Below are 14,361 nucleotides of genomic sequence, written 5' to 3'. Positions count from 1 at the left end.
TTCCCACCCAATTTAGTGGGGATATTACTTATGGAGCATAAAAATCAGGTTAGGTGCTGGGAGTTAGAAAGTTCCACTGTCAGCTTTTTGCTTGTTTAACACAGTGGTTTTGTATTCGCAACAATGTGACCAGAAGTATGTAAGATGTTTTTACGGTCAGAAAAAAATAATTTGAATTAATATTATAGAGGTTCAGCAGCTTCAACCGAGACTTTCCTGCCTGTCTGTCTGCTGTCTAGCCTTACCTCTTCAACCTCAGCTGTCTGTGGTCTTGCACAACATTTTCTGCCTTGCTGCTTCTACTGAGTAACATTTGCCAGGAAGGGGAGATTCAGGGCTATATTGAGTGGGTGCCTGCTGCATGATCTGCATGCAGACATCTCCTTGCGCCCCAACGAATTTCAACGCCCTGGGTGTGGGCCCAGCCCCCCCGTGCTAACGGCTGGCCCTTACTGCACGGTGAACTGTCCATGTAGGAATGGAACAGTCCTCCGTGATACCCTTTATTAGGTTTCGCCTGGCGTCCACTGCGCAACAGTGTTCGCGCAGGCGAAATCTTTTGTTTAGCAGTACGGGGCTTTGTCCCGCCTGTCTCTTCCATTGGCTAGCTCCATAAATGGAGGCTAGCCATTGGAAGAGAGATCTGTCCATTATTCTCCGAGCAGATTCGTGGGCGTTCCGGAGAATTTTTCTCATCCCGCCCCTTTTTGCCGTCATGAAGACGTGGGCCACTGTGGGCGTGTACTTTTTTTTTTAACATGGATGCTTTTCCTCATTGCTAAGATCGTCCAGGTCCCGCATGGTTGTATCCCGCTGTCTGTCCACCAACCCTGTGAGTTAATGAGTGGTCAGATGGACGTGATGTCACTTACGGTGCTCATGCTATGGTATTCGTGCTATGGTGTTCATGTTCGGAAGTGTGTGGGACAGCTTAAAAATGGCGGGTCTCATGTTTACATTTCTTTTTTATATATAGCGTGAACTCGACCGGAAGACCATGCGCTTTTCATGAGTATTGGTTATATTAGGACATGTATATATAATTTTTGTAGGCACTGTGAGATTAATTGATTTGCCCTGAATCACAGGATGTTGAGCTAACGCCGAGACTTGCACCTGGATCCCCAGTTCCAAAGTCGGCAGATCGGGTTGTTGCGATACATCCTCGTGTTCCATGAAGCCTTGCGCTGCAGCAGTCCCCGTCTTGAGCGCGGTGCTTCGCCCTCTTTAGTGGGTGGCAGGACTTGTGGATTCCCTCATTAGGAGGGAAGCTGGGAAGCTGTTCTCCTGCAGGCTCCTGTTCTGTGTCCTTTGCCTCACATTGGAGGCCACCTCCCTCTGTCGGCCCAGACAGTCTGCGGGATTTCTCAGCTAGCCTTGGCAGGGGACAGAGTTCTTGGCAGAGTGTCGTTGGCAATATTATGGGCACTCTTTTTGGCTGTATTCCTTCGGCGGGTGCATGTGAATAAAGAGGGCATTGTCTGCAGACTATGCAAGGAAAACGTAATATTTTGCTTTGTCATTGCCATTCCACAGCTGTGCCCCCGTACCTTACAAGCCTGATTTAATTCTCATTTCGTAGCATGTGGCACCGCGGCACATACGGTTCACGATTGGGACTTCCTCTGGCATTCGTTAGAGAGGTCAAGCATTGTGTGGTTGTGTAGTCTGTACTTCCCGGCCTCGGCGGAGATGGCCTGCTACACACCAATGTACCTTGGGGGGATGCCTGCTCTGTGGTATCGGTTTCAAGAGCTATCACTAGTGGCAATGTGGAGGGTTTACTTTGATGAGCAGGTTGTGATGGGAAATGAAAGGGCTGACATCCATGACCAATGTGGTGTATGAGAAAATGATATAGGTGATTCTAAGCAGGCCGCCCGATGAACGCTTTTCCAGGAGGCCCTGCCCCCTGGGTGCTCAGATGTCTGCAGGCCCCGCCCTCACCAGCACTCCCAGGCTTCCTTGCCCCGCCCTCTCTGGAGCTTCATGCCACTGACGTCACCCGCGTCTCTCTGGACTCTGGTGGGAGCCGGATGGAAGGGACCTGAGACCGGCCGCGGCTGCACGGACGGGATGTAGCAGGGGGCACAGCCACACGGACGCCCCCAGCCTCACTACAGTAAGGAACCACTGTCAGATGAGTTCGGGCAGAGAGTTCACTAAAGTGACGTACCGGGACAGGGTTAAACTGGAGTATTAGGAAGAGGGAGGCGAGTGTGTGTACAGCGCTACAGGGAGCAACATATACCCGGAGAGTATACACAGTGTGAGAAGTTGGCCTGGTATATGATGCTCACTAGTTCTAGTGATCACCTTGTACCATGCCAAGCAACCCTTATGATGATTGGTTGTAAGTCAACCTTATAGACCAGCTATCCTAGTGGTAGTGTGGACAAAGCAGTCTTAGGATAAACTCTTAAAGGCATGTGAAGCAAGCTGTTTTACCATACACAATCCCCTTGAATACCAAATGAAAGGACACCACACAGATATATATTGAAAATATATATATATTTATTAACTACAAATATCCCCTATACTCTTTATGAGCACAGAAGCACAAGCGTTAAAACAAAACACAGTTTAAATACACAAAAGTTGCACAATATGGATGAGCCCTAGGGGCCACCTAAACCATATACTAAAATAGTGGTATAAGAACCACCAACTGAAAAGGAAGTAGGCCTAGGGCCTTGGGAATTGCTGGAGCTGATCGGGACTAGCAGTGACTAAGTCGGGAAAGGCCCGCGGGACTCGGGTGCAGTGCGGAAAGTGCACGCATATACCAATGCAATGTCAATGGTGCTTAAAAGTTACAAAGTTAGTTATTAAGGAACCTTCCGAGTGATCTAGAAGAATGAAACTTAAGACACAGGCACTAGAGGTGTGTACCAGTGTGGGAACACCGGCGTTGATGAGTTACCTCACCCACAGGAAGCGGGTGCACAGGTGCCAAGTAGTGTCGGGTTTCGTCACGCAGGTCGATGGTGCTTGGAGCTGAAGATGCTGCAGGTGGCTCGATGTGAAGAGTTCCGGTGGATCTGAAGTGGTAAAGACCTGAAAGCAGAGGGGACAATGTTCAAAGTCACTAGCCAGTGACTACCGTGGAACCAGATTGGAACCAGGCGATGTCGGGTGCAAACAGGTGATGAGGTGTAGCTTCTCTCTGCAGCCACGTGGACCCGAAGAGGTCGAGGACGTCCAGGAGTCAATCACGAGCTGTCCCACGCAGGCTTCTCGCTGTTGGCGGTGTCGGCAACTTGATTGGAGCAAACAGGCCTTGGCTAATGCAAGCCACGCAGGAATCAAAAAAGGCTTATCCCTCGGACCAGCAAGGTCAGAGCGGGTGCTCCCTTTTACAGGAGCGAGGGAAAGTCTGGAACAACCAGACCCGCAGTGTTGATTGTAGGTTTCGTCGCCAAGATGGCCGCTGACCACGTGGCAAGTGGCCGGGACGGCGCGTCGAGTGGCACGATGCAAAAGGGTCCCACGCAGATCGTGGAGATGCTGGGGGGCTGATCTTCGGTGCAAGGGATGCACGGTTGTGGGGCTTCTCAAACCCCAAAGCACAGCATCAAGGGTGCCTCCGTTGCTGCGCAGTCAGCGTCTCGGGGGTCTTTCAAGAGGTCCGGTCCCACGTCTATCGGTGCCTCCACGGGTCCCTTCTTTGCAGGGACTGTGGATCGGGCTGTGAGAAGTCTGGGAGTCTGGGTCTTGTCAGGCTCTGGGCTCGGGTTCCAACAGGAGGCGGCGGCAAAGCAGACATTGAGTTGCTGGATGGTGCCTGTGTTCACAGGGTGGCCACTCCTAGGCCACAAGGGAGATGCTCTTCAGTCTTCTGTGTAGCAGAATGTTGAAGTCCGGCGTCTTCTTAGTTTTAAGTTGATTTCAGGATGACCTGAGGTGCTATGGCACTGCTCCCACTCTTATTCCCAATCTGAGGGGTGGATCACCTGCTAGGTCCCTCCTCTGGGTGGGACCAGGAAGGGGGGCGGTTACACCCCCTCTCCTTTGTCCAGCTCCTTGCCAGGCCTGGGTCTGGAAAGTCCCAGGACCGGTTTGGACTGGCTTATGCACGGGGACACCTTTTGTGCCCCAGGCATGTCTCAATCTATTCAGCCCTGTCCTACCCAATACAAAGAATCCTGTCTGGGGTGGTGCTCGCACCTCCCAAGGCAGGAAACCCTTTGCCCAAGCCTCCCTCGCTGGAAGGACTCCCAGCAGTAGGAGGTCAGACTTGTGTCTGTGGTGGCAGCATCCATTTTGTGATGCTGAGGTTCTGGTTAACTTTAACCGGGGTTAAGGCTATGTACATGTCGTGTCCCTCCAGAAGGGTGGAATGCTATCCCCGTCGACAGAACTGTCGAGGGGATAGTATTCCAAATCGTATGACACCTTACTCGACATGTTTTGATAAAGCCAAACCAAAGTTAACATATAACTGCGAGGATTATAATGCACTTAAGAGTATATGGTATGGCAATATCCCGGAACAGCTAAGGGAGTTGTTCCCGACAGCTGCAGACAGGCTCAGCTCATGCTAGAGCACCATCTCACATGAAACCACGCACTCTGCCCCCAGGATTGCAGGGGCCTTCCATAGGAATGGCTTATAGGTTAACATGAGTCCAGTTAAGGTTAGATATAGGGATACTATATCTAAGCAAGAGGTGATTACACCAACTTACCCCAGCTGAGTGATCAGCCAGTTGTGTCAAATATGTAGGCCAAGCCAGGGGTGGCACAATACATGCTGCAGCCCCTGGTAGGCCTTGGATGCACCTATGCCCTGGGTACCTTTGGTAAACTGTTACAGGGCCTATAAGGTGAACCAGTGTCCAATTCGTAATGCACCTAGAGTGCATTGGCAATAATTTAGAGAGAGAACAGCAGGCTGTGGGTCTGATTAGCAGGCCCACAGCCACATTAAGTCATAAACCAGTGAAGCAAAAAGCAAAAATTTGGGGTGACCATAGGATAGCAGACCCTACTCTCCTACACACAGGAGCAGCGGGCACTGACGAACCAGGATAGTGGGCACTGTCTTATGGGGTGAGGGATGGTCATCGGTACAGGACAGTGATGAACGTGTCACCACCACCATACAGGGGTTAGAGACGTGTTTGCCTCAGTGGACAATGTGTTACTGGGCCTGTGCCCACAGAAGGTAGTTATTTAGTTCACTGAACAGTAGGCTCTATGGCCAAAGTGCACCACCGGTTGATACAAGAGAGAGAGTGTAGAGTGCCACGAAGCGGTGGGGGCTTGTTTTGTTAGGCACGGGGAGAGTGGGTATGTGTGTGTGTGGCTCTGGGTGTGTGTGTGTGTGTGTGGCTCTGGGTGTGTGTGTGTGTAGCTCTGTGTGTGTGTGTGTGGCTCTGGGTGTGTGTGTGGCTCTGGGTGTGTGTGTGTGTGGCTGGCTCTGGGTGTGTGTGGCTGGCTCTGGGTGTGTGTGTGTGGCTCTGGGTGTGTGTGTGGTAGTAATTGCTGTCTGCTGAGCTCGTCCGTAGGGTACAATAGGTCTCACATTTGCGAGAGATTAAGCTATTGGCATTGTAAATGACAATGCCATTTATTTATCTGTTTTCAAAACCAACACATAAATACAAATGTTGTCATTTACAATGCCAATAGCTCTAACTTTTCCAAAGGCGAAACCGTTGCATTGTAAATGCTTGTTTATACATTGTACACAAAACATCAAACTAACTCTTGGCAGTTAATACCGGGTGTAATTATTACCCAACTTAATAGCTGCTTTTGTCAACATTGGAAGGGCGAAAAGCTAAATTGGCACTGTCAGCCATCGAACTTGTGACCTTTAGCCCATTACAGAAAGATTTTTGTAGCAGGTTCTCACGCTTGAATCACAAAGGTTAATGAAACCCAATTATTAAAAGCAATGTAATTACAATTATAAAAACACCCCACTTTTGGGCAATCCTCCTAATTTAGTAGGGTATTTCGAAATACATGTAAGGTTTTGCAGCTGTTCCCAATTACTATTTTGAACATCAATAAGACTGGTTTCGTGTTCACTGTTTTAGGAGCGCTCCTTCCCAGCAACTCGTTTATTCTGTTCAAAAACCTGCAGCACTACAGCTGCTGTTCTCCAAAGTGAACGATTTAAACGACCAATTGCAGCTACTAACACCGGAAGTAAATGTAGAACGTAGCCAATCAGAGCCCCCTGCTTCTAGTACCACAGCCTGGGTAGGCTACACTGCAGTCAGATTTTTTTGCCCCGCCAATCTGTAACAGTCTTGTAAATATTTTATCGTGAGTGCCGATTATGTCTACACTGGTTACCCCAGGGATGGTGAGAACAACTTTGATTTTAACGTAGTCTGCCGGAAATAAGAAAAGCGCACACATGTTTTTAGCGAATGTGGTTTTGTCTGCAGAATAAATACCGGTGCGGTTTTTATCCCGGACTGCCGCTGCTTGCTCCCGGTTCTTGTGCCGCTCCCGGTTCTTGTGCCGCTCCCTATCCCAAGCACCCTCTCGCTGCCCCTCCAGCCCAGCCAATGGGAGCAATAAATGATGAGACTGACCCGCAAACGCATCTGCTCCGTCCTGGTCTTCGTGTACTGCCTCTTCTCCCTGTATGCGGCGTACAGCGTGTTCTTCAAACCCCAGAAGGCGACTCGGGTACACAAGGTGGTGCATAAAAAGGAAAGGGAGAAGAAAGGTAAGAAGACTTTGTCCTGTACTGCAAAAGGGAAATCATATAGCACCGAGAAAAATATTTACGAAATGCCCGCTTTTAGTCGGCGTCTCTTATGTCACTGGCGCTTGCATGTTGTATGGTCTCATATTGTTACATAAATGGAGGCTTTGTAAAGTGCCTGTCCTGCCCCTAAAAGGTTACCTTTAATGTGTAATGTGTGTGTCTCTCCTAGTGACGTGAAATGAAAACACTCCTGGTGGTGCCTTGAGGGATACCAAATATAACACAACACAGAGGCTGCTTCTCACCTTTGCATGACTGTGTTTTTTGGCCCCGCATCGTCCCGAAAAAGCCTTTAACTCCAAGCTTTCTAAGTATTCATAGTAACAAGCAACATACACACTCTAACTTAAAAATAAATTGGAAGTTATAAAGGAATAAATAAATGTTTTGAGCATGGAAGAAGGACATTTGTGTGTATTGTACGAGCAGGGGTAGAAGTGTGAGAAGTTAAGCACGGCCTGCAACCGGTGATGGAACGCAGAGAATGTTTTTGTCGTTTCTGTGTGGATTTGCTCTTGCTTGAAGCACATTCTAGGCATCTTCATTTTTGTGTGTACTGTACGAGTTGGGGGCGAAACCGAAAGTGTGTTGGTAGCTGGAATGAATGCCTATTGTACAGCATTTATATATCATTTACGTACAGCTCTAATGTTGGGAGTGTTTCCATGTCGTGTGCGATGACCATTGACATGTGGTTGTCATGTTATGGGACGCAGCGCTTAGAAGTGTGAGGCGTATGGTCTTCAGTAAGCTGGCTGCGTTAAACAGCTCTGCAGTTCTCTTTTTTTGATCATTGTCCATTTAGCTGGTTACTGCACTGGGATCTCTATTCTGAAATATTTTGTTTAAAGTGTATATATAGTTTAGGTTGGAGAGACACCTGTTGGAGAAATGTGCCGGAATGGTCTTTGGTAATATCATTCCATATCTGATTGTCATTGTGAGTTGTTAGAAGCAGTCCTAGTATGTAGCTTGTTGGGACCTGAAGTGGTGGATAAAGTTAAAGCTTTCCATTGACCAGCAGTATGTGTCAGATCTCTTCAGTTATTCTAGCCCTGTTTAGTTGGTGATGGGTGATTTACTGCTGCAGACTGGTACTGTACTGGTGATGGACATGAAGCACTTTTATATTATGTGAATGTGTCAAGCAGCACAAGGGAATTATAACAGTTACATGGACTACACTCGACTGCTCAACCACTGAGTGTTACTAATAACGTGGGACAGGAGTATTTTATTGTAAGTGCATTTATATAGTGCTTACTACTGCTGACAGTTCTACGTGGTAGATTAAATTAAGGAGTTGGGTGTGGTGTTTGGTAGGGGGTATGTTGATTCATGCAGATGGTGGTGGTATTGATATATAAAGTAAAAATCCATGTTTGTAAAGCTCAAACTACTCACCCTTGCGGGTCTCAAGGCGCTGGGGGTCGTCGTGGAAATTAAGTGATCTATTGCCCAGAGTCACATGGTGCTGGGCTGAGCTGCCGCCAGGGATCGAACCGTGAACCCTGTGCTCCGAATCTGCTGCCCTGGCTGTTGCACCACACCTCTCCACTGACTTTTAAAAGAGAGTTTGGTTTTTTAAATAGGACGTAGACAATATGCAGACATACTATCATAGAGATTAAGGTGAACATGCATGTGACTTAGACTAGGCTGTGCTCAGAGAGAGGAGGCACACAGAGATGGAAAGTAACAGGAGATTCATTCTAAAGAAAAAAGGAGTCTCAACATTTGGAAGTTTTAAATCAAGGACAGTTTTCGTGGAAATACAGCAAATGCCTTTTCATTTTTTGTTTAAATCTATTTTTATTACCTTTTCAGGAAGTTTACATATGCATGAAAGATAACATCCATCATATCATGCCAACCACATTTAGAACTTTGTCAGTCAGTCAGTCAGAATATCTTTATTCGACTTAATTAAAGTCATACAAAGAAAGAAAACATTAAAACAGCACGTTTAAAAAAAAGTATACATTGCGATCATGACATTTAAAAACATCTAACTCAATACACATTTTAAATACTATTTACACATGATTAAAAGGTATGTATATGTATAAAACAGTGCCTATGATATAAATTCATACATTTAGTAAACTTTTAGGACGGAGGTTGACCAGCAGCTTTCGCCCTAGCTGCCGCGACTAAAAAATTTGCAAGACCAAATGCTGTGCATGGATTGGTCATAAGCTGTAGGTAGAGCAGTGCGGGTCTCACCTGTGTGAACCCAGCATTTTTGAGTAAGGGGAGCAAGTGTTTTTTCCTCTGCTCATGGAATAGGCTACAGAACATGACGAAATGCATAGTGTCCTGCACAGAGAAATGGTCACAGCTGCAAGGGGCGGCTAGTTCTGGCTTCTGCCAACCCTTGAAAGAGCCTAGGTGAAAATGAATAAGGTTGAACCTTAATTTAGTTAATAAAAACCTATGGTAAGGGATAGTTACGAAACGGAGGTAAGGGGCCAATTGAGAATCGCTCATCAATAGAAAGTGCGCCCTTACTGCCGGCTTCTGAAGCTCGACTGCCTCACGGCTTGCTTCCTTCCTTTCTATAAAGGCTTTTTTTATTTGGACTATGTCACGGGTCGTAATTTTCTCTGGGGAGCAAAAAAGTTCTGGGCGACCCAGGTCTGAAAATGATTTACTTAGGTAGGCCAGCCAAGGAATTTCGTTCTGATTGTCCAGTAATAGGACGTCCCTCAGGATTTTATGGTTCAGAGGTAAATCAACATTTAGCCACATTTTCAGCCACAAGGTCAATGGTGCAACACTTAATAGGTCCGACAGATATGGCAACCCAACCTCCTTGTGAATGGAATAGGTGGGGGTTGATTGGGGGACAGAGAGGAGGGATCTTATGAATCTATTTTCTGCTCTCTGAATGGGGTCGAGGTTTACATAACCCCACAGAGATGATCCATAAGATGCGATGGCAACAGGCTTACTTTTGTATATCTTCAACATCGCTTCCATAGGCCTGGCACCCAATTTGCCGGCAAAGCCCAGGAGTGCGGAGGAAGATCTAGTTACTGCCAACCTCTTTGCATTTATCTGTGGACCCCAAGTACATTTTTGATCGAACAGCACTCCCAGATAGGGAAATGTGGTTACCTCGGACACAGGAGTCCCACTGCAGAAGAATGATTTGTGTCTTCTCTTTGCACCCTCTATACCCATAACCATGGTATGGGATTTAGATGCATTGACCTTTAGGTCCAGATTTTCCATGAAGGAACCGAAGGCGTCGAGAAGAATCTGCAGGCCGACACCCGTGCGGGCTATTAACACGGCATCGTCCGCGTACAGGAGTGCCGGAATGTGGGTGTCTCCTGCGCGCGGTACGTCCGTGCCCCTGCCCCTCAGGTGTGCCCCCAAGCCGTTAATATAAATAGTAAAAAGCGTAGGGGCCAGGATGCAGCCTTGGCGTACTCCTTTGAGGGATTTAAATGAGGAGGTACACCTACCATTGTTGGACACTCGGACGGCTGCGAAAAGCTCCTGATGTAACGAGGCCATATACATGACTAGGGCTTCGTCAATTCCCATATCTAACAAAATCGACCATAATTTAGACCTATTGACGAGGTCGAAGGCCGACGAAAGGTCCATGAAGGCCAGAAAAACTGAGCCCTCCTTAGCCATTGTATACTTAGAGATGAGTAGATACAAATTAATGCATTGCTCGATCGTACCTTTACTCTCTCTAAAGCCGTATTGTAGATCGCACAGCCCGCCACATCCCTCAACGTTCTCCCTCAATCTTACTAAAAGAACTTTCCCCAATATTTTTACAGTAGAGTCCAACAGAGATATAGGCCTATAAAATGCTGGGTCGTCCCTCTGGCCTTTGTTTTTATAAATGGGAACGATAGTGGAATTAGCCCATGAGGCGGGTGCTGCGTTGAAGTTTACTGCATTAAACACGTTAGACAACACTCTCGACCACATTTTAGGAGAGAACATAAAAAAGTCGGCCGGGACTCCGTCCGGGCCCGGAGCCTTATGTTTGGAGGTTTCCATAAGCGCCTTTTCAACTTCTTGGGGATTAAAAACAATAGGGTTAACATTCCCGTTAGAAGGTAATCGACTTTTAGTGTCCTCTACGACTGCATTGCCCCCATACACGTTTTTAAAAAAGGATAGCCATTTTTCCTCAGTAATCACGCAGTCCATTGGTAGATTGTCGTCTTCCGAAAAAAGAGGGTGCTTGATGATTTCCCAGAATCTTTTGCTGTCCTTAAGCACCGCCGCTGAGAGGAGTTCCTCCCATGTTTCGCGCTTAATGGAGTCCTTGCGGCTCTTTACTGCTGACTTATAGATTTTCCTTAGCCTCACGATTTCCTCTTTTGGTCTTGGAACGATTTTAAGAGCCGCCAACAGATCTCTATGGGCCTTCGAACATGCAGTATCAAACCAACGCTTATGAACTTGAGTTCCCGAAAAAGGTTTAGCTGTGAGATCTTTCGAGACCTGTGCACATATTTCCTCGTAGGCTGAAACCAATAGGCTCCCTTGAGTATCTGGATTCTGACACAACTCAGTCTGCAATTTAATCTTAGGGAAGCATTTTTTGTAAAAGTTTTCCGGGATCACCTTTGCCCATTTAATTCTTCTATCTTGATCTGTAGTCCTCAGAGAGGAGGCTGAGTTTACGATTGACGGTGCTGTACCCATCTTGCTGCCCCACGCCACTTCAAGTAACACTGGGTTGTGGTCACTGAAGTGGGTTGCCACCGTCCTATATGCCGTAATAAAGGATAGAATACCAAGAGAAACGAAAATATAGTCTATCACAGAACCATTCAGACTACCATTGAAAGTTGGCGTTCTAGCACCAAAATTGGGTTCATAAAGATTATGATTAGCCAGTAAGTCTTCAAGCTCCTGACCCTCTGTGGTATGTTCGAAGTGGGGCGCAACCAAGGCATCGTCCTCACCATCACATGCTACTCTTCCCTTACAGGCTAAATTACATAAATGAATGTTAAAATCACCTAGTAAAACTAACTCAAATACAAAAGAGATATTCTGTAGGACTGAGTTTAAAATGCTATCTAAATTAGCGATATTTCGACCATTATAAGCACAGTTACTTGAATTATAGAAGTTGACATATAAGGTCCTGCTGGTTTTATTGATAGTCCTTTCTACGATCAATATGTTATCAGATTCAGACCTAATCTGTCTATAACTTCCTTTTAGATCCACGGAGAATAAGAGCACCAGGCCACCTTTGGCTCTACCCATTCTGCTAGGGATAGCGGAACTTGCAAAACTGGTGTACCCATCCCACCAGGTATTACTGGAAGTGTCCCATGTTTCTTGCAGTGCGATGATGTGATACTTTGAAATAAAACTGCACCATTCTGGGTCCTGGCGTTTGGTGCTTAGGCCTGCCACATTCCAGCTTAAAATCCTACATGACTCCCTAATGGTCGTAGGTTCACTGCCACTCTCAGAGTCTCCTTCCCCTGAAGCTTGCACTAATGTGGCCCTAGTAGAGTTCACAAGACAGCGATGCTGTGTCATCCCTCTAATAGTGCCCGTATCAGGACCAGCATCTGGCCCAAATGAGAGTACTTGCTGGCCACGAATGATGGATATATGTGGTTCTATGACTGCGTTGAACTTATAAGAACTTTGAAGATCGTCGGTGTTTTGGCCCTCTTTGCGTGGGTTCGAACTAATTTGTCCAAAATTGTTTGGGTTAGATCTTAATGCAAGTCAATCACAGGTGTTGAGGTCCGATAAGGGGCCAAACCTATTGCCTGTGGTGAAGCCCCAAGCAGAAGGGGTGCCTGGTAGGAACTGACCAGCATGAGCTAGATTCCACTGATGATGTGGTGTGATTGGGTGGCCCATGGTCGGGTCCATTCTCTGCCACCGTGTTGGCCTGATACCCCGTGCACTGTATTCAAGACCGGGTTCGCCGTTCACCCACCCATTAAGTCCCAGCACTTGCGGGTGAGCCGGGGGGATGATCCGCTCATATGGGTAGTTGGTTCTTCCTGGCATTTGCTGCGATGCAAGCAGAGGCCGATGGCTAGTGAATCGGGAGCCCATTGCCCCTCCCCAACTGCTATTGTTCCTAAACTTAGTTGGCCTGTTGGTGTTGGCTAAAGTAGCAGATTGGGTCTCGTTATTAAAAAATCTGAGTGTTAACGGGACTATGGATCCATTACGTCGTTGAGGCGGAAAAAGATTGATCAGGATTTCGGGGAGAACATCTGCGTTAGTGAAGTTTATGATGACGCAGTCTCCCTGAAACCTTTTCGGCTTGCTGCCAATCCAAGGTACCCTCCTGGTCGAAACTATAGCACCAGCCAATTTATCAAACCCTTCTTGCGCCATGTAAATGTTGTTAGAAAGCCAATGTAGGGCTTTGTCCTTGAGATCCTGGTTGGACTCTGTTTTATTTTGTGACAAGACAGGTACGTTGGCTAATACCAAGACTAGCGGTAAGGCTTCAGCTATAAACTGAACTGGGCTGGTCTCTTGACTACGTGCCACTGTTGCGTCAGTGGTGGTGACTTGAGGGCCCCCAGTTGCCACACTCTGATTCGGGCCTATTAATGTTAAGGATGGGGGTGGGTGTGGCAAGTCTGATTGAGTAGGCTGCGCACTACTGTCAGTAGAGGGGACATCCTCATCCGTAGATATTAAATCTGCGACGAGGGTTGAAAGGTTCTCTAGTTCCTTAGCCAAGTTACCGTGAACCCCTCCCAATTTCTTAACTTCAGCGATCAATTTGTCCACTTTCCCGATCAGGGGCTTTATGATAGTTTTGATCTTGATATCCATCATTTCTTGGATCCTGTTGAAAAGATCATCGTCAGATATACGCTTAGACTCGAGATCTAACTCATGGTCTGTGAAGTTACCCGTCCTTCTGGAGGGTGGGGTGGCTGGCTTCCTCCTCCCCTGTTGTTTCCCCCCTCTTTTGGCTGCCATTTTCCTACATGCTCTTACAGCACGATTAGGGGGAGACTGGAGCAGAGGGACCTCATCAATGACGTCTGTCTGGATACTTGTCTCGGTGGAGGCGTCATCGGCTAAATCTATAAGATCAGCTCTGTCCTTGTCAGAAGTCGAGTTTTCAGTGGCTTCAATGTGATTGATCGGAGAGTTAGGGCCAGAATCTACAGCAATAGACTGTGCGTTTCCTATCAGGGAATCGGACATAGCTGTGCTTGTGGACGGGCTATCTGCAGGCAGCACTGGTGATTGACTTAGGCCCAAAGATTGCCTTCTCTTACTGTTGATGCTGGTTACCACTTGTACTAGATATGAATCAAGGGTATTCACAGCCTCGGAAGGTTGAGGAACCAATTTTTTACCCATATTTTTTTGAATAATGTTTGTAGAGTCATAAACTCATGCAGTCGGCTAGACTTTAGCTGAATAACTTGCTGGTCTTGACGGGTACTGCTGTATAAGGTGGCCGACTCGAGGAAATTAACAAAACCCTATGTTAATGACCGAAGTTTTACTCCCAAAGTAAGGAACCAAACAGCCGTACCTCACGCCCACGTGGTCGTCTTCAGGGGGGTGGCCTAGCCTGGCCTTGTCGTGCCTCGGAGGGCCTCAGAGGGCCCGCCCTTTGCCCGGGCTTAGCC

The 14,361-nt window shown here is 47.2% G+C and overlaps 1 protein-coding gene across 1 annotated transcript in view; it reads left to right on the top strand.

Moving 5' to 3' along the window:
• The first annotated feature begins 6,158 nt into the window (after nt 1-6,158).
• The window catches only part of RXYLT1 (ribitol xylosyltransferase 1), a 140,400-nt gene continuing 132,197 nt past the window's right edge, over nt 6,159-14,361 (top strand). Inside the window, exon 1 of the mRNA XM_086919058.1 lies at nt 6,159-6,694. Coding sequence (XP_086775184.1) covers nt 6,544-6,694 — 151 coding nt within the window. The 5' untranslated portion in view covers nt 6,159-6,543. The remainder of the gene's footprint in view (nt 6,695-14,361) is intronic.

This window comes from Lissotriton vulgaris, chromosome 1_1, assembly GCF_964263255.1.
Source record: "Lissotriton vulgaris chromosome 1_1, aLisVul1.2, whole genome shotgun sequence".
Classification (NCBI taxonomy): Eukaryota; Metazoa; Chordata; class Amphibia; order Caudata; family Salamandridae; genus Lissotriton; species Lissotriton vulgaris.
The sequence above is the reverse complement of the archived record's forward strand: the minus strand, read 5'-3'. Positions and strand labels throughout refer to the sequence as shown.